General features: G+C 42.0%; 1 protein-coding gene across 8 annotated transcripts in view; it reads right to left on the bottom strand.

Moving 5' to 3' along the window:
• Positions 1-19,417, bottom strand: part of TLE4 (TLE family member 4, transcriptional corepressor) — a 141,763-nt gene that overhangs the window by 76,300 nt on the left and 46,046 nt on the right. For 5 of the 8 annotated variants that reach the window (XM_047102527.1, XM_047102537.1, XM_047102545.1 and 2 more), the window contains one exon: positions 19,248-19,322. The exons of the other annotated variants lie outside the window; for them this stretch is intronic. In XM_047102527.1, the coding sequence (XP_046958483.1) occupies positions 19,248-19,322 (75 nt within the window). The remainder of the gene's footprint in view (positions 1-19,247; positions 19,323-19,417) is intronic. 8 annotated transcript variants of the gene reach the window in all.

The following is a 19,417-nucleotide window of genomic DNA, read 5'->3' as shown; positions in this document are numbered from 1 at the left end:
AATGTAAGACATATGCAGAAATAATACGGTACGTTTGAAAATGTTTGCATCGATGAACAGACCACTTTCTGTATTAAGCGGTCACGTTTAGGCTTCTTTCTGAGTTCACACTTAGAAACTACCCTACAAGGAAGTGGAGTGGCAGTGCACACTGACAGGAGTCAATAAAACAAACATACAAGACACCGTCTTCTTTAAATAAAAGCACTGAGTCACCAACCAACCAACCGAACCACACCCTTTCCTCGATTAAAAATAACATGGCTTCAATCTGTCAAATTTCGAATAACATTCAAGAATTCAATACAAAAAAGAATCTCTTGTCAAGTCTTCTCATCAACAGAGGAAAACTCAAAGCAGATTCCCAGGAAGAGGCCTCAGGTTTCACTGGATATTATTCCAGATCTGAGAGTTGCATAACCTAATGGCCCGCCCTACAACCTGAGCAAAGCTTGCTGATGGGGAATCCACGGCGTCCTCTGTTCTCTGATCTCTGCCCCATCCATGTTAATTACAGAGCAATTAACCTGCAAAGGTTTACTACTTTATCCTACAGTCATGCTAAGAAACGTAAAACTTCCTTATTAAAGACAGAATGAAAAGAAATGTATGTAGAGTACATAGTTCAACATTGACCTGTCGCTAAAATAATTTTTTTTTAATTTTTTTTTCAACGTTTATTTATTTTGGGGACAGAGAGAGACAGAGCATAAACGGGGGAGGGGCAGAGAGAGAGGGAAACACAGAATCGGAAACAAGCTCCAGGCTCTGAGCCATGAGCCCAGAGCCCGACGCGGGGCTCGAACTCCCGGACCGCGAGATCGTGACCTGGCTGAAGTCGGACGCTTAACCGACTGCGCCACCCAGGCGCCCCTTTCGCTAAAATAATTTAAGATAAATCACCATTCTAATTACAAACAAAAGTTGAAAAATAACGACTTGTAAGATAAAAAACAGTCAAAAATCAAAGAGAAGGGCATAGACTATAGTACCAATTAAACATTAAAGAAAATATACTCTGTGTAACCATTAACTGAGAAAAACGTACGGAGAAAGATACATATCTTGGAAAAATTCCTCTCATAGAGCTCTCTAGACTGTTACTATCTTTAAGTTGCTTATTTAAAAGGGGGGGGTGGGGGTGGCAGAGAGGAAAAAAACAAACAAACCCAAAACACTCTTATCTCCACCACAATACAAAGTAAAAATCCTCCCCCCCTTCCCTTGATGGGCCATTGAAGAGAATAAACGTTAAAATGGAGTGAACTTTAAACTTAGACAAGTAAGCATTCCATTAAGATAATTAATTTAATTTTGAAAAATAGCCAGTAATTACTTCTGAAAATATACAGCAATGAGGTGGTAGACACAGCCTCAATTCCGTTAATAGCTTTTTACTGGAGTTTCTGTAACAAAGAATTATTTCCCTGCAGTTTCAAGTTTGGAACGAAGGGTAGAAAGGGACTTGCGAGGGAATCAAGTTCACAGGAAATGTCTTTTGAAATGTTGTCCTACTGCAAAAAAGGAGTTATTTTAATCAAATGACACCAGCTGCGGGAGCACCAGGGCCTGACAGGCCAGTGAGCAGGTAAGTCAGAGCCTCCGTGCAACACAGATCCCTGGCAATCCTGGACAGCTCCAACTGGACACCAGACAGTTTTCTTATCCACCACCCCGGCGGCAATGAGTGTACTTAGTGCCGTATCTTCATTTCTTTAAAAAAAGAAAAAAAAAAGTGCATGGCGAGCCCACTACTGAGCGTTAAGAAAGCTACCTAAATTAATGGGGAGTGACAACTGGGACAATGAGCCAACTAGGTTTTGTTCGGCTGGCGAAAACTTGAGGCACGTAAAGCATTATAAAGAATAATAATTGTAATAGATTATAACACATCTTAAAAAACAAGTTTCCAGGAGTGGGGTCCTCGGCACCCAAGGAAAACAGGTGAGGCTGGGGGTCATTCTGGGGCCCAGGACTAGGGAACGGCTTCCAAATTCACAACATCCTTCCTCCGGCTGGCCAAGGTGTGCGCAACGGAGCAGGTGTGACGTGAGCCAACCAGGAGCCACTGTGCTGACAGAGAAGCAACGGGGGACCCAGTGACCTTGAGAGAAGCCTGGGAAGGGGAGGCAGCAGACTGAAATGGAGCGAGTCTAGGGAGGCGCCCAAGACTGGGCTGGTGTCTACATTCTGTGAACTGTGAAGACGCCCTTCTGTGAGGACACTGGCTTGGGGGCTGGGCTGAGTCTGGGAAAAGAGATCCGGAATGGCACTCAGGGATGTACCGCAACGAGGAGGCATCAGAGCCACCCAGCTGGGATCACTGCCATCTATGGAGGCAAGGGCCAGCCACTTAACATTTCTGAGCCTTAGTTTCTTCACGTAAAAAGTGGGAACAGTTTTAAAATCTATCCCCTGAGGGTGCTGGGAAAATTCTATGAGGTCATGCACATAAAACCTTTAGCACAGTGCTTGGCAAGTAATAAACACTCAATAAATGGTGACTGCTATCACTGGAAAAAGGTATCCAGAAGTCCACACACACACACACACACACACACACACACACACACGGTGGGGTGGGGGGATTCTTTTTACAGAATATTAACTTACAAGGAGAAAGAATTTAAAATTTACCATTTTGCCACTCCAAATGTGTTAACAGCATCAACAGAGGCTAAAGCCAATGGGTAAAAAATTGTTGGGGGGCCCAGTGATTCAAGTGTCAAGCATCAGCCCACAGATTACTGAGCTTCCCCAATAAAGTGATACAACTGTAAATATACAAGAGCACCTAGGTAGTATTTTTACTAAAAATACTTAACCTGAATCTAAACATGAGGAAACAATCAGACAAATCCAGATTATGAGACATGCCATTAAGACTGGTCTAGAATCTTCCAAAATGTCAAAGTCACAAAGTAAATGGTTCAGGGACTGCTGTACCTTAGAGAAGATGGTAACAAAGACAGCTGTGAGTATTGAGTCATAGACTGGGGGGAAACTGCTAGGAAGAAAATGTGCTACCACAGACGTTTTGTGGATGACTGAGAATTAGGAATACAAACAATACACTAGATATATACAGACGTGTGAACTGTATCGCCCTTTTATAGGAAAATATCCTTGTTCATACAAGATGCACGCTGACATATCACAAGGCAAACCGTCCTTGTGACGTTCGGCACACACAAAAAGGCAAAATGTTAACTACCGAGTCTACGCGATGAGTATACGGTGTTGACTTAACTATTCTTTCCACTTCCCTGTAGTTGTTGGGGTGGGGACAGTAAGATGTGCCCTTCTGGCCAAAAGATGGGGAGTTCTTGCTTCCAACAAGTATCTTTAGCAAAAGCTTATAAGTGAATACGTGGAAAGAAGCAAGAATAAAAAGAACAAAAGAAAGAACTTTTCAACCGGAGTTTATCTGTAACTGACTCCAACGACTTAAAACATGAATGAGACTTACTGCAGTGGAAAGAACCTGCATTGAGAGCAACCCAAGGAAGATTATCACTGTGAGGAGGATGTTTCTCACGGTCCCTGGGCTGGTCTTTAAGGGGAAGACACGTAACAAGCAAAGCAAGTAATCTTGTGACTCCCGTGCCAAGGACTCTATTGGATTACCTTGTAGTTTCACTCACAGACTGATAATGGCAAGAAAAGCAGGGGAAAAATCCCCCAAATCCGATTTATTATGTTAAATTTCCCATCTGAGATCCTGTCAGAATTTTTTCTGAATTGGTCCAAAGTTTACCAGGAAAGGTAATTCTAAGCAAATTAATAAGAGAAATATAATTTCCTGGACACTTCTTTAAGCTTTTGAAAGAATTTTTTTTTAGAGATTTTTTAACGTATTATCTCAATGAAACCAATGATTCTATTTTGTGTTTTAGTCATTAAAGTCACCAAGCTAGGGTGTCTTGCTCAGAGAAGTTTTCTTTAGTTATTTCAGAGTCCTTTTAAAAAGTCAAGCTGTGTTTAAAAAGCGATACGCATTAGGTTCTTCAAATAATCATGCAATTGACCTTCAAAAGTAGAATGAATCGCAGATGATACTGAGATGTGCTGCTCTCCAAGATCTTGACCAAAGCTCCTGTGTGTGCTATTTACATGTGTACACACGTGTATGTGCAGGGAATATACACATAAACAAAAGAAAATTTTAACAAACAATATCAAATAGTATGTGTAGCTCACTGTAATATTTTCTGTTCTCTTCTACTTAATAGAAAATGTTGACTATGGTTCACTGAATTGACTTCACTGCACACTCAGTCTGACTCACAATTCGAAAAACACTGAACCAGGTTCTGTGATATGTGTGATATTGTGATTATAATAAGAATTATATATTTGGTCTCTGTCCACTATTTCTGGCACAGAGAATCCTTGAGAGATTTCCTAAGCAAGGAGGCTGCAGCCAAGGTGTCTTTTGTTACGTTAATGAGGTGACTTTGGGAAACCACCTAAAGATGGATAGGGGTGGCTGCTAGGAGAACCAACCATGTGATCAGAAGATTAGAACTTTCAGCCTCACTCTCTGACCCCAGGGGAGAGGAGGGGGCTAGAGATGGAGGGGGGCCTCACCAGGGGCCAATGGTCTAATCAATCATGACCAAGCCTCTGTAAAAAGTCAAAAGGATAGGGGTAGGGAAACTTCCCAGTTGATGAACACATGGAGAGTTGGAGAGAATGTGCACTAGGAGAGGGCATGGAACCTCCACACGCTTTCCTCATACTTCGTCTTATGAATCTCTTCTATCTTTCTGTCCCTGAGTTATATCCTTTTATAATGCATGGGTAATCTGGTTAGGTAAAATGTTTCTCTGAGTTCTGTGAGCTGCTGCAACAAATTAACAGAACCCAAGAAGGGAACTATCAGAAACACAGGTGACAACCTGGAGAGGGCAGTGGTGGAGGGAAGAGGTCTTACAGGGCTGCGGCGGGAAGCTATGTCCAGGTAGACAGTGTCAGAAATGAATTGAACTGCTGGAGAATCGCTTGGTGGAGTGGGAATCCTCCCACCCCACTGGAATGGGGTATAGAATTTTATAGGCCAACACCCACACATGTGAGGCCCAAGGTAAGTGTCAGTAGACTTTAGTGACCAAGGAAGAAAATGAAGTCTGGTGGGGAAGCCCAGTGAGCAAGGAAGAAGTAGGATAGAATGTAAATATGGGAATCAGATCATGGACAGAAAGGACTTCAGACTTTCACGTAAAAATAAGGAGAACTTGAGGCTGTGATGAGGTTTTTTTTGGTTTTGTTTTGTCTTTCAAATTGAACTTTTAGTTTTCCTTAATGAGCATAAGCTGGCTTGTAATCATTTGGTGGCTACATGTGCTGGCCAGTACCTTCTCTCAGTTTCTGGGCTTGGCTTTCCATTTTAAGATACCTTTTAATACACAGATGTTTTTAATTTTAACTGGGTAACTATCAATCTTTTTTTCTTATGGTTTGAGCTTTCTGTGACCCATTAAGAAATACTTCTCTACCCCAAGATAAAGATTCTTCTTGTTTTTTTCCCGAAAGTCATCAAGTTCTGTCTCTAATAAGCTTTTTGGATCGACGACACTGCAAATAATAAGTGGATCCAAGTTCACTTCTTGTACAAGAACAACCAACTATCCCCCCTCAGTAATACTCACTAGTGGCCATCTTTCCCCTCATGGATCCGCGTGGCCCTCTGACGTATATGAATGGATCGATTTCTGAGTACTTTATTCCACTAGTCTAAAACAGAGACTAATCAGTATTGCGAGCCAGAGTATTAAATAATTTGAAAATGTTAGAAGTGCAGAATGCTTCTGGGAGACTGTGAGAGTGGCCACAATGAAAGAGAGACCAGCTGGGAGGTAATACAGGGATTCAGATCAAAAAGCAACAAGCGTTGCGGCAGTGTCAGCTGCCAGGAGTAGAAGGAGTGAAGATAAGGTGAGGCAGCACTGCAAAGACACGGTTTTGGAAGGAGAAGGGTGCGAGGATAACTGACGGAATCCAGAATCCCTTGTTAACACCAGGCCCCTAGTAACTGGGTGGACGATTGGCCTGTTCACTCAGATGGGGCAGAAGTGACGAGGGGCGGGCCTACAGATACAATTTCACGATGTACTTTTTTCTTTTTTAATTACTTCATTTTCATAAAGCAATTTTAGGTTCACAGAAGTTATAACTTCTTTAGATTAGAACAGTTTTGTGCATGAGGAACACAAGCAGAATATAAAAAAAATTAAAAGTCATGCAAAATCCTACCAGCCAAATTATGGCTAATGTAATCCTGAGTCCATCTAGTATTTCTGTGAATGCATATACAAGCATTTTAAAACACAAAGAACACCATGCTATCTGGAAGTTTAAAGTTCTTCTTTTCCTATTTAGTGTGAATCAAACAACTTTTTCCCATATCCCTACTTACTGTTTTGACTGCATCACTCGTAATGGCCGCATAGTATATGTCACTGCATACCTATAGGAGAGTTCACTTCAGTGATCCTCATTTGTTTGGTTAAAATTTAGGTTGTTTTCAATTTTGATGTATATACGGAGTCACCATGGTATTACAATGTATCAGTTAAGACAGTTCCTCTGCCAGTCATGGAATACCCAAATCAAAGTGGTCTGAATGACAGAGGTTTTTATTTCTCACTTAACAAGTCCAGGGTTAGCTGGATCACCTGGCAATATCAAGGTTTTGAGTCAACATGTCTCTGGTTCTCACGGCCTCTCTCATATCCCATTTCCACACCAAGATGACTGCCAAAGCTCCAAGTGTTATCTCATCCTCACACAACCATGTTCAAACGCAGAAAGAGGGCAGTTTTCTCTTTCTGGGTCCTTCTGTTAAGGAGAAAAAGATATCTCCTTATATCTCATTATATCTCACGGCTGGACTTGGACAGGGTCACTGGCCCACAGCTGGACAGAGCACCTAGATGGCGTAGCCTCCACAGCAGGAGGCAGGCTGAGCCTTCAAGAAACAACCAACAAAACCCGCCTTGACATCTGTCTTTACTCACAGGCCGGTCTGTGCCTATTTGCTGAAAGAGACCCCAAACCACCCAGGTAGACAGCAGCTGAAACTTCTCCTTGCAACGGTTCTTTCTCCCAGATATTCGTTTGTACAGAGATGCGTCTACAACCAAGAAACACCCGGGGTGAAAATACACGACTGCCACTTTGCCTCGGAGCCACAGCGGCACTGCCCCTGCTGGTCAGAGAAGATAATTCGGGTGCCTGTATGAACTGTCACCTTTTCATAAACCTGCCAAGGGAAAAAGATGTATAAAAATCACAAGGGACATAGAACAGCTGTGGAGCTGCCTTAAAAAGGGTTCAAGAATGTACCATTTTGAGTTTTCCTTAAAAGGTTTGTAAGGGTCAGTGCTAACGCTTGCTTATTAGAGCAACACGATTATTTCAGTGTGGAGTATTATGATAACTCATGAAGCCGTTACTGTTCACAAGCAGAATGGACAAGATTTTCTCCAGATGGAGAAACGAAAGCAGAAAAAAAAGTACACGGTTTATCCTAAGACATTAAAAAATTTCAAAAATAGGACTCCCCCAAATATACTGGCAATCACTATAGATTCTTACGTCCCTCTGCCTGGCCCTCCTCTGCCAGTACCCCTTCCTTCTTCACTCACCCACGGCTGCCTATAGTTCACTTAGCCTCACACATCTGCTTTCGCTGGGTAACTGCTACCCCGATGCTTGGTTCATTACCCAAGATTAACATGATTTATCCATCTTTGGAAATACCCCTCCCATGAAATCATGAGCACCAAAGAGGCAGGGACCGATTTTTAATCGTCACTGTGTCCCCGGAACTTGAAAGGGTGCTTCTATGAACAGGAAACAAATACAGTATTCTGAAGGAATATTTACTTGCCTGTATTTTTTTTTAATAGGACTATATGAAGGGAGCTGCTAGCTCCAGTTAATGCCTCTTAATATAAACAATATTCCAGGCAGTCATTATCATTAACTGTCTGTTAAAGCTAAAATGTTAATGTGGCTAACTTATTTTCCATATCTGTGATGATATCAACAAAATGTAGCTTTGTTTTCTGTTGTTTTGTTTTTGTCTTTAAATTTGAGTGAGAGGAAAAAAAAAAACCATGAGCGGGGGAGGGGGAGAAAAGAAGGCGGGGTGGGGGGCGGAGAGAGAGAGAAAGAGAGAATCCCAACTAGGCGCCGTGCTCAGTGTGGAGCCCGTCACAGGGCTCAATCCCATGAACTGTGAGATCGTGACCTGAACCAAATCAAGAGGCGGACGCTCAAGTGACTGAGACACCCAGGCGCCCCTTTTTGCTTGTTTTTTTAAACCAGCAACAGTTCAAAAAAATTCCCCCACCCCCTGGGCAATATGAGAAACAAATCCAGTAGAAGCTAGCTCCTGCTCTCCAGGCTTCTGAACAATTGTCTAGCAATGTCTCCTTTTATGTCTCCTGCTACAGACAACTGCATGCATTCTGCCAGGTACTTTACTATTTCACATCAGGATTCTGCATGGCTCCACTCCCATTAAAACATAGGCTCACACATTTTTTGTGTCATGGGACCTTCTGGGAAAATAAGTCCAAAACTCCTCCTCTAGAAAATGTACACATATCCCATCCACCCACCCAGAACTGTGTCAAAATTTCAGGGAGCTAATGGACAGCCCATATCCAAGAAGATCCAAGGACCTGGTTTAAAACACCTGATTTGGTAGTGGTGTTCATAACAACTTTGATTCTTACATGTGAGAGTACGTTACAAACAGAGAGGGAGAAACACCGGATGAGTCAGGAGTAGCCAAATAATCTGTGCAACTAATACACTTCGGACAACTTAGACTAACCAATTAGCATGTGCATCAGGCACACCCCATTTCCATTTCCCTCGCTGAGCTCCGGGCACTGAGTGGATCCTGGGATAAAGAGACCATTGATCCTAGTGTAAAAGAAAGAAGAACACAGAGTTGAGGGAACAAATAAGGGACAAGGTCAGATGTGTGAGCTCTGAAGTTGGTCTAAGTTTGGAGCCCAGTCCCACCACTTCCTCTCCTGTGCGGCCTGTAGAAAACGACTTATCCCTTCAGAGCCTTGGTTTCACTTTTGGTAAAGCTGAGAGAGGGTAATACTATCTTCCGCATGGGGTTGATGTGAAGATTAAACAAAATAATCCATGTGAATCCTTAACGCAGTGTTAACCCAAGACAAATAAGAAACACTTGCTATGTTTTACTTATCTGTCTGGGGAAAAGAATATAAGCCTAGGGATGTAAATCTAGAGAAATCACTATGACTCAAAAGGCCTTCTAGTTTTAAAATAAGAAATCCAGTTACCAAAAAAAAGCTTAGAAACCATACATTAGAAAACCAGAGAGTGTTTTAGTGGCTATCTGCTCCAGCCATGCAGCCTACAGGTGAGAAAACTGTTAAATGAAATTCCTAAGAGCAAATTACGAGTGACACTCAGGATTGTGTATTTTCTACCAGTTGGAGAGATAGGGGTCAAAACACAGAAACTGCTCAAAATGGAGTATTTGTTCACTTAACAAATATTTATTAACCAGATATTTATTAAACATAATAAACTGCTGCATGTTTAGTGAACAAATAGTTACTGAGTACTTACTGTGCAAATATTTATTGAACACGATGAGCTACATTTGTTCTAGGCAACACGGCAGGAAAAGTGAACAAGATCTCACTTGCTAGTGAAGGGAGAGTGATGCATTCATGAACAAATAAACAGTAAATGCCGTGACAAAAATAGAACCGGCTAACGGGCCAGAAAATGAGCTGGGTAAGAGCTACTACAGCCTGCTGGCCAGGGAAGGCCTTTTTCAGGAGATGTCTGAGCTAGGACTCTAAGGTGCACGAGGACGACCATGTCAGGACGTGGAGGGCAGGCCTTCTAGGGGGTAAAAGAGCTGATGCACAAACAGTCACGAAGCAGCTGGGGTGACCCAGGGACAGACAAGGCCAACGTGGAAATGTGGGTGGAAGACAGTCAAATGAAGAGAATGAGCGCTATGTGAAGTCATAGAGGTGGGCGAAGAGTCAGCTCACACAGAGCTTTGTAGGCCACGGGAAGACACTTAGACTTCGTTCTAAGACAACCAGCAGCCCTCCCAGACACGTTTTAAGCAGGGGGCAGCACAGGATCCAAGCTGTATTTCCGAAGATCACTCCGGCTGCCGCAGGAAGAATGAAGTATAGACAGACAGATATGCAAACGAGAAGCCCTACTAGCAGGAAGCTGCAGGAGTCTAGGAGAGGGATGCTTGGGACCAGGGGAGGGCAGCGAGCGCGGTCATCCTTGACAGAACAGTCTGGAGGCGGAATAGACACCATTTTTGACAGGAGAGGTTTTTTACTGAGCTTCGATTCTTTCCATTCTTCCCTCGGCCAGTCTCTAGGACACAGATAATAAAGACCTGAGTTCTGAGGGGTACTGGAAAGAGGGCAAACAAGAACAGCAAAGAGCAGGCACAAAATGGAATGGTGAATATCAATAATGAAAGCTACAGACATCAAGATAGTATGTCATTGGTGAAAGAACAGACAGTTTAACAGAACTAAATAGAGTCTAGAAGTGGACCCACGCACATATAGTCAGTAGATCTTCTATAATGGTGCAATGGCAATTTGATGGAGAAAAGAGTTATTTTAACACATGTACTAGAACAACTGAATCAAATGTCCATCAGAAAGAAAGAAACAAACAAACAAACTCGACCTATATCTCATACCATAAACAAAATTAACTCAAACTGGATCATAGGCCTAAACATGTAACTTCTAGAAGATAACCTAGAACATTTCTGTGGTCTTGGGTGAGACAAAGATTACTGAGAGACAACACCAAAAGTTAAGAGTCATGAAAAAAAAAATCATAAACCAGACTTCACTAGTGTTAAAAATTTCTACTCTTCAAAAGATACTGTTAAAAAAGATGAAAGGATGATTGCAGAGTGGGAGAAAATATTTACAAAATATATAAAGGACGTATATCCAGAGAACTTTTTTAAACACTCTCACAGCTTACTAATAAAAACCCAGACTCAAGGAAAAAGTGTGGCAAGGTATGAGCAGAAACTCCTCAAAGAAGATACAGAGATGGCAAGTGAGCACCCAGGCCCTCAAACAGCAGTGGCGGTTACGGAGATGCATGAAAACATGAGGGCCACCATCACTTTTCAGAAATGGCTAACAGGCTCCAAAGCCTACAGTTCCTCGTGCTGCTCAAGAGGCAGAGCAAAAGTTCTCTCACATAATGTACTCGTGGGACTGCAAGACTGCACGGTCACTCTGGAAAGCCCTAGTGCAGTTACTTTGAAAATACACTAACCGTGTAACTCCACAATCCCGCTTCTAGGGATTACCCAGAAGAGAGGAAAGCTTCTATTCACTTACAAAAACTTTAAAAAGTCAGTATGTTATTACTAATTGGGACCTTGTTCACAGTCACCAAAAACCACAGCTAACTGAACTGTCCTTCAAGGAGTAAACGGCTAAGCAAACTAGTCCACCGGTACACTAGAGTATCGTTGGGCCATGCGAAGGGAACTATGGACACGGCAAGCACACGGACCAACCTCCAACGCGTTATGCTACATGAAGACGAAAATGGAGAAGACCACATGGTGTACCTACATAATTCCATTGATAAGACATTCTCAAAAGGTTCGCTTTGGGGGAAAAAATATCATGGGCACGTGCCAAGGGCTGGGGTACGGAAAAGAACTGGCTATCCAAACAGAACAAGGGAATCTGGGCAGCAGGGCAGTAGGGAAATATTCTCTATTTCAATAGTGGTGGTAGTTCCATGACTGTATTCGGTTGTCCAAACCCACAGAAGTGTATGTAAATTAGTGGAAAGATTTATCAATAATGAATGTGGATTGCTAGATTCCTAATTCCAAACATAAAAAATATAAACTTACAGATGTACGCAGCCTCATTTTTATTATGTTTTCTCCTATGTTTCTCTTTATTCTGTTGTCCTTGGAAACTCAAGTGTCATTAAAATTAAAATGTGTACATTAAAAGTTGATTCTGTGTAGTAAAATGTAAAACCAGAAAGCTTACAACTACCAAAACCTTCTTAATAAGGGTGATTGATTCAAATGTAATTTGAGGACCATTTCAAAATACACTTCAGAAAACGTTTAACACTATCATTCAAAGAGAACATAAAATGTGCTCCTTTGATACGATGTGGTGAAGGTACTCAGCTATTCGCTGAATGAATGGGGGAGCAGATGTAATCATTAAATTATTCTCACCATTCAATAAAAGGTTCTAACCTTTAGAAGAACGCTTAAGTTCACAAATGCATTCTCAGGTAGAAGGTTCCGAAACGGAGTTCCTAGGGAGCTCTGAGGACGACACAGAGCAATAGTCCTTTGAAGTCTAAGTCCTTAAGCCCTTGAGGTGCCTGTTTGGGGGGAGCCTGCCTCCTCTCCCCCCAGCTCTGAAGGCACAAGCTCTGGCTACACAGGAGTTGACGACGCTGCTTGTAGGGTCGCTACTGGAAAGACGTCAGTAAGAGAATCAGAAAAAGGGATGCAAAACAGCAAAACAAAACAAACCACCGGCCAATAAACAGGGAAACCCAAATGCAAGCTTGTAAGCCGCCTCCAGTGAAACCTGCTCTTCTGTGTAACACTTCCACCCACACGCTGGACCTCTGCACAGGCTCAGCCTACTGCGCTCGGGTGTGCTGGGTGTGAATGAAACGCGGCCTCCCGGATCTGGGAACTTCCACTTTCTCCTCAGTAGTGGAAGCACCAAGCCCACAGGCCTTAAGCTAAGTTACATGCACCCACTCAGACATTCTGCAACTCTTGTCACACTTTTGCTGAGCTCTGCCTTGAGCGGTGGAAACACATATATTAACAGGACGGATGGAGAGAGGGGCTCCTTCCTCAACAGAAAGAAAAAGAGTGGTAGCCCTTCTGGTTGCCAACAAGGAGAAAAAGGGAAAAAAAGGAAAAGAAAGAAAAGAAAGAAAAGAAAGAAAGAAAGAAAGAGGCTGAAAGAAAAACCAACTAGCTTCCAGAAATGTCTCCCAGTAACAGAAATGTACAAAGTATACACCATAAATACAAATTAGAAATCTTGTTCTTTATCCAGGTTTCTCAGGCAGTTCTGAAGTGGAGACAGAGCTAAAAAAATTACTTAAATATATGAGAGTCTTTGCTATGAGAGAAGGGAAATTACTGCCTCTTAGATCCTCATCAAATTGTAGCACAAAGATTAGATTATGACTGCATCGCTCAATAAGGTAGCCCCCTGATCCACAGTAAATGAATCAGTTAAAACAAAACAAAACAAAACAAAACAAAACAAAACAAAACAAAACAAAACAAAACAAAACAAAGGCGAGGGGCAGGCATACCACCATAAGATACAGAATGTGTAGACTTATAAAACTGCTTCGGCTGATGTGCAATCATGGGTTTATCACACTTGTGAGAGCAGGTGAGCAAAGCCCTACAAGGGCAGAAAACCAACCTCTTCCCCCCAGGCCCCAGCAAGTTGTGTCCATCGTGCAGTCAGCGTATTTTATAAAGTCTTTAAACTCCAGGCACACTCTTTGGTAAAGACTGTAACAAAGGGGGAAAAACAACCTCTGATGAAACACAAATCTATTTTATAGCTTGTTTTTAACTTTATTACCTATTATGTACATTTAGAAAGTATCAGCAGCAATCAGCTGGGAGAAGAAAGAGAAAAGGGAAGCTCACCTATAAACTTATGGGAAAGTATTTACTTAAAAAACAACGTAAAAGCCAAGGTGTTAAGGAAAATGTTTTACGCACAGAACTCAACGTCAGAAAACAAAGCAGGACTCCGGCACCTGAGAACATGTGCCTACCTATACCAGAAAGCCCCTGGAAGAGTGTGGGCCTATGAAGTGAGTATCCTTGTTCATCCAGGAAGGTGGACAGACAGGGCTCTGGCTGCAAGTAATTTTGAGAAATGATCCCAGAACAGGAGAGGGACCTAGGGCAAGTGAATCAGGGAAGAAAAGAAACTCGTAACTAAAGCTGTATTCTTGAGTAGCTGTATTCTACCATGGGCGGCTAGCTGAAACCCCGTCCTGGCGCCTCAAAACTGCCCACCAACGGGGCAGGAGGGGGGTCATTTCACGGGCTGTTTGCCTGTGGGCCCAGGACTACCCCACGGGGGTAGGTATCAATACCTCACCCTCTCACACTGCACAGGCATAAGTGAAGAGTGGATTCCCCACAAAGAGCACTGGGAAATGCAAGAGGTCTGCAGTGTCTGAGGGGAGGCGCTGTCAAACCCTGGGAAGCCTGTGGTTGCAATGGCAATGGCAATGAAAACGCCAGAAAGGAAGGCTGACCAGGGGAACGTGGTAACCCTGGAGGGACACCACTGCTTCGGCACTGCGGGGCTGGCTATCTGTGTCCAAAAGAGGACAACAGCACAATTCCTGCACAATTGGCAGTGCCTCTAGAAAGCCCTTTACTGGGCAAAAACAGAGGGAGGATGAAAGCATGGCTCCTGATACTTAATACAGTTTTGCGTTTGTTGAGAAAGTGAAGCCTCTTTAATTTTACTTCAAATTTGTGTTACTGGAGGCTGTGATATAATGGGCAGGAACAAACACACACACGTTTTTATAAATACCCGCATATTTAGATCATTCAGTTTTTTGCCTAATGCCCAGTTAGCTTAAAAAGACAACAAGAGGGGGCACCTGGGTGATTCAGTTGGTTAAGCATCTGACTTCGGCTCAGGTCATGATCTGGCCATTCTGGAGTTCGAGCCCTGCATCGGGCTCTATGCTGACAGCTCAGAGCCTGGAGCCTGCTTCCGATTCTGTGTCTCTCTCCCTCCCTCCCTCCCTCTCTCCCTCTCCCTCTCCCTCTCTCTCTGTCTCTGCCCCTCCCCCGCTCATTTCTACCTCCCTCGCTCAAAAACAAATAAACATTAAAAAAAAAAAAGCACAAGAAAAATTACCACAACAGCATGTCTAAATGCCTCTGAAACTTAAAATGGCAGTTTTGAAATCTACAATGGAAAAAGAGGGATATACATTTTAAAACTGTCATACTGTAAGACCCTCTGCCAAAATGCCAATCTGGAATATGTGTATGTGTGTGTGCACGTATACGTGTGTGTGTGTGTGTGTGTGTGTATATAATTTAAGGGCCAATCATATGACAAGGACAATAAAACAAAATGCTAAGAGGTAGAAAAAACCCTTGAAGGTATTGTCTTCCTTTTTTTAAACTAACTCAAACACATAGGATGGTAAAGGCAAAGTCATTTAAATCATTTCCTTAGTAATACAAGTAATATTTAAATAGATTTAATAGTGCTGCTCCAAACCAATGAATTATGGGTTTAAAACCTATTAAAATGTAATGTTTTTTTCCTGAGCTGAGAGGAGAGAGATTTAAATCCACTGAATTTTAATATTTCAGCTTGAGCTGCAGGAGGTAGAGAAAGTCCAAATGAACTATTCCATCAGCACCATTCAAGCATGAACATTTTAATCAGTTTTACTTCCTTGGAGTTCTCTAACACAGTTTACGCTGTCATTCTGAAAGCACTTAACACAGAGAGTGTGAAAAACCACCAAGGCTTGTTATTGCCTTCACAATTGATGGCAAATAATTTTGCAGACTTCCTATCATTAAAATGTCACTGCTAAAAATTGAGGTTCAGCATTTCTTGTGCTAAACTGCATTTTCCTACAAACACCATGGCATACCTGTTCTTAAGGAATTTTTTTAAGAGGGTGGGTTGTTGTTTTTTTTTTTTTTAAATGCATATTTCTACCTTTTTTTCCCCTCAAAGAGGTTAAAAAGAGGGTGGAGGGAAATCCAAAGGAACCCCACTCTCTATTTTTACAAGCCAAATATTTTCTTCTCCAATGTTCATACTAACAAAACTTTTTTTTTCCCCTAATGGTAGCTTCTTTAGTGAAATTCTTCTGAGGTTCCAAGCCAGTCTCCTTTATGAAGCATAACCACATTCACACAGCATGTGCTGATTATATAGTGTAATGGATTTAAAAAGCATTTTAAGACAGTCAGATGACTCAATTTAATAATACAGGAAATGAAAACATCATTTCTAATTAGATCATATTACTGATTTAAAACTACAATTTGTGTGCTGTTCCAACAGTGTGATCTCGCAGAGATTCTAATTTAAAAACACAGTGGCTAGTAGGACACATGACAAGATCAAACTAGATACATAACATTCCCTCAGCCCATTTAGGGGAACTCCGGGAAAGCTTCAGGGAAATGTGAGATATGACCAACTCAAAACAAAACACAAAATACTGACTGTAAAATACAACACAGGAATTTTCCTGGGTTTTTCCCTTATAAATAAAAGATAAATGATATTTAACTTATTTCAATCTATCAACAGTTTTAAACTGAACATGACCTGTGAAAGAAATCATTATAACTGTGTTTCATTCCATTAAACACAACTAGCTTATTGTCAAGAGAACAAGCCGCCTCTCCAGGTTTCGGGCTCACTTCAGCATTTTGCATTTAAACTGCATGGATCACTGGTTTGGCTCATTTACCAATGAAGGTAGAATAATATTGCAGAGTTAAAAAGGTGCTTCATCAGATTTCATTAAATCTGGGAACATTTGCGCTTGTCTGGATGGTGTGCATACATATAAAACAGATACATACGTAGTGATAAACAAATGAAGGTCTGTCTGCAGGGGCTTTAGATGGGTCTTTGCCTCTTGAGAGGAAAATTTTCATTCCCTCAGGGGAGAAAACCATTGCCGACGACATTCCCAAAACCAAGTACAAAAATCTTAAGATTGACCCCCCTCATCACTTTGGGTAGCAAGTCAAAACAGCATCACCTAACAACACAAGCCATGAGAAGGGCAGGTGCACTGCGAATTCCACAACGTTACAAAACTGAAAACGACTGGACTGAAGGCACCGGCAGGGCTGAAATAGACAAAGACCACACACCTCAGAACAGTAGCAGCAGGAATGTATCAAGTCAGTTTGTAATGGGGCTCTTCCTTCTCACTTGGGTTGTGGCTCCCTAAAACTGCTGGGTTTGTTTTTCTATTTCTGCAATCTATTTTTCAGAACAGTCATATTATGGGACTGTGACTCCACTTCCTGCTCAAACACAAATAATCTGGAATCCTCCCCGCCCCCCAGATTCACAAACCGCTCGTGCTGCTTTGACAGCTTGCCCCTCTGAGTTAGCTCTTCAAGTAAGTTTTTAGGTCACAAAATTAAATTTGCTGTATTTTAATAATTGGACCCATATATATACAATATGTCAGTAACTTGACTACGGTCTAATAAATCATCCTTTCCCTGAGAAAAGGCAATCTGCCATCCCATTCAAAACAAAGTATGTAAAATGAAATAGATATGAAACAGTATTAAAACTATACTTGATTTTGCACTGAAGGGAAAGGAACTTGTTCTGACTTTTAGATCTTCCCTCACATTTTTAAGCAACATTCAACATAAAACAATGGGTTTTCGATTTAGATTAATCTCTCCACTGTACAGACGGCAACTAGTAAGACCGGAAAAAGAAACCAAACAGCCAGAAACAGCTGCTGCCAACCAGTCCTAAGTAAGGTAAGATGGCTACCTGCCTTGTAGCAGTTCACAGGGACAATGAACACTAAGCCAGAAGTGACCCAGCACGGCCCCCGCCCGGAGTCCTCCCGCAAGCATTCTCTCCTTCAACAGCAGACAGTGGTGGAGTGCGTGAGAAAGGCAAGCTCTCTATCCCTGGTGACCTTAGGAGGTCTGGTGACCAAAACACATCCCAATGGGAAGCCCACGCAGGCTTCAAGCAAACACAACTGGAATATACGTATGTACCTAACTTTAACGCTTCTTCAACTTTCTAAAAAATGTGACATACTGCTATTTTCTGGAGATTTAGGAAATAAAAATTGTAAAATGTATTCATCTCTTCCCCATCCCCAGAGCTAGAAAATGTGCTCCAAACAAATCTACATGGCTTGTTCTGATTCAGCCTTCTTTCCGAGAGGGCACTTCCGAGGAACTAAAGGTTATTACCCCTTCCCATTTACTGTCTTCCAATTTACTACCCGTATTTTCTTGTGGTCAGAGGGACACAAGGTAAGAGCTCAAAATAGGCCATTAAAAAACAAGCTCCAATCGGACTCGTGTTCCACCACCATCGCCAGTGAGCCCAGAGTTCTGATTTCCTTGTTAAAAGACAGAGGCATAATTGAAGCAATATCTTCACTCCAGATTGATTATCAGGCGACCCTTATCCGCATCTTCACTCAGCAATTTGAATTTTAATGAAAGTAAATGGAATAATTAGCATTTCAAAGTGTGTTTGATACACTGAGGGGAAAAAAAAGAGAAAAGACTTTTGTGTATAACCTATACACAAAAGAAGTATTTGGGAGGGGGCAGAGAGAGGAAAGTATAGTTGTATTGTCTTCATTAGAATAATCTAAGGAAAGGCTTGTACCAGCTGCATAAATAGAGATGGATACTGTGTGCTTTTCAGCTAAGAGTTTCACCTTTATTATCCCTTATGCTGTAGCACCTTGTTTATTATGTTACCTTAATCCGAGAGAACAAAAATCTAAGTGGAGTCGGAGTGACTGTCCAAACTCATGAATTCCAGTAGGATTTCTATGCAACATTAATGCTACATTCGCCAGGAAGGGTTTTCTAACGGGGCCACGGATTCTGCCTAAAGGTGCACCTTTCACCTACTATTCCTACCACAAATGGCCGCTAGCCCTTAAGAACCACTCATCACAGGGGAGGAAGAGGAGCAGGGAGATTAAAAAAAAAAAAACAACAAAAAAACGTACAATTTATTTCTCCTAAAATGGTATGTCTATATTTGTGGAAAGATCAAAGAAATCAATCAGGTCATTTTAACATCAGGGCAATCTCCATCTTTTTTTCAGGCCTAGCCCAGCAACAGGAACTGATTGCAAAGGTAAGAAATATTATGAAAAAAGAACTACCCAGGCTCCTCGGGGAGAATTTCTGCGAACATGTCCACTGGAACTGGTGAGAATGTGATCCAAAGTTTCTGAGGCAGCCATCCAATTTCACGAGACAGAAGGCAAAGTGCTTAATTCCACTTTGTGGTCCTCTATTGCCTTTTGCCCTTTTGATGGCACAAAATTTAAAAAGAGAGAGCAAGCGAGCTGATGACACACACTAAGATCAGAGCTAAAATGGAAAGGCCACGTACCCCAATGATGGCGTTCAGTTCGGCCATGGTCACCTGCTTGGCCCGTTCCACAGCCTGCACCACTTGTTGCTGGTGCTATAAATGAAGATCAGAAACAGAATACAATTATTTGCTTTCTAGTCAGTCAAGAACAGCTTTTCCTAACGCGTCCTCTAACTTCAATTACATGC

This window comes from Lynx rufus, unplaced genomic scaffold (genome assembly GCF_022079265.1).
Source record: "Lynx rufus isolate CCGP_SWC_20201006 ecotype Redwood Valley unplaced genomic scaffold, mLynRuf1.p SCAF_10, whole genome shotgun sequence".
Lineage (NCBI taxonomy): Eukaryota > Metazoa > Chordata > Mammalia > Carnivora > Felidae > Lynx > Lynx rufus.
Note: the sequence above shows the minus strand (reverse complement) of the source record. Positions and strands in the feature narration are given on the sequence as shown.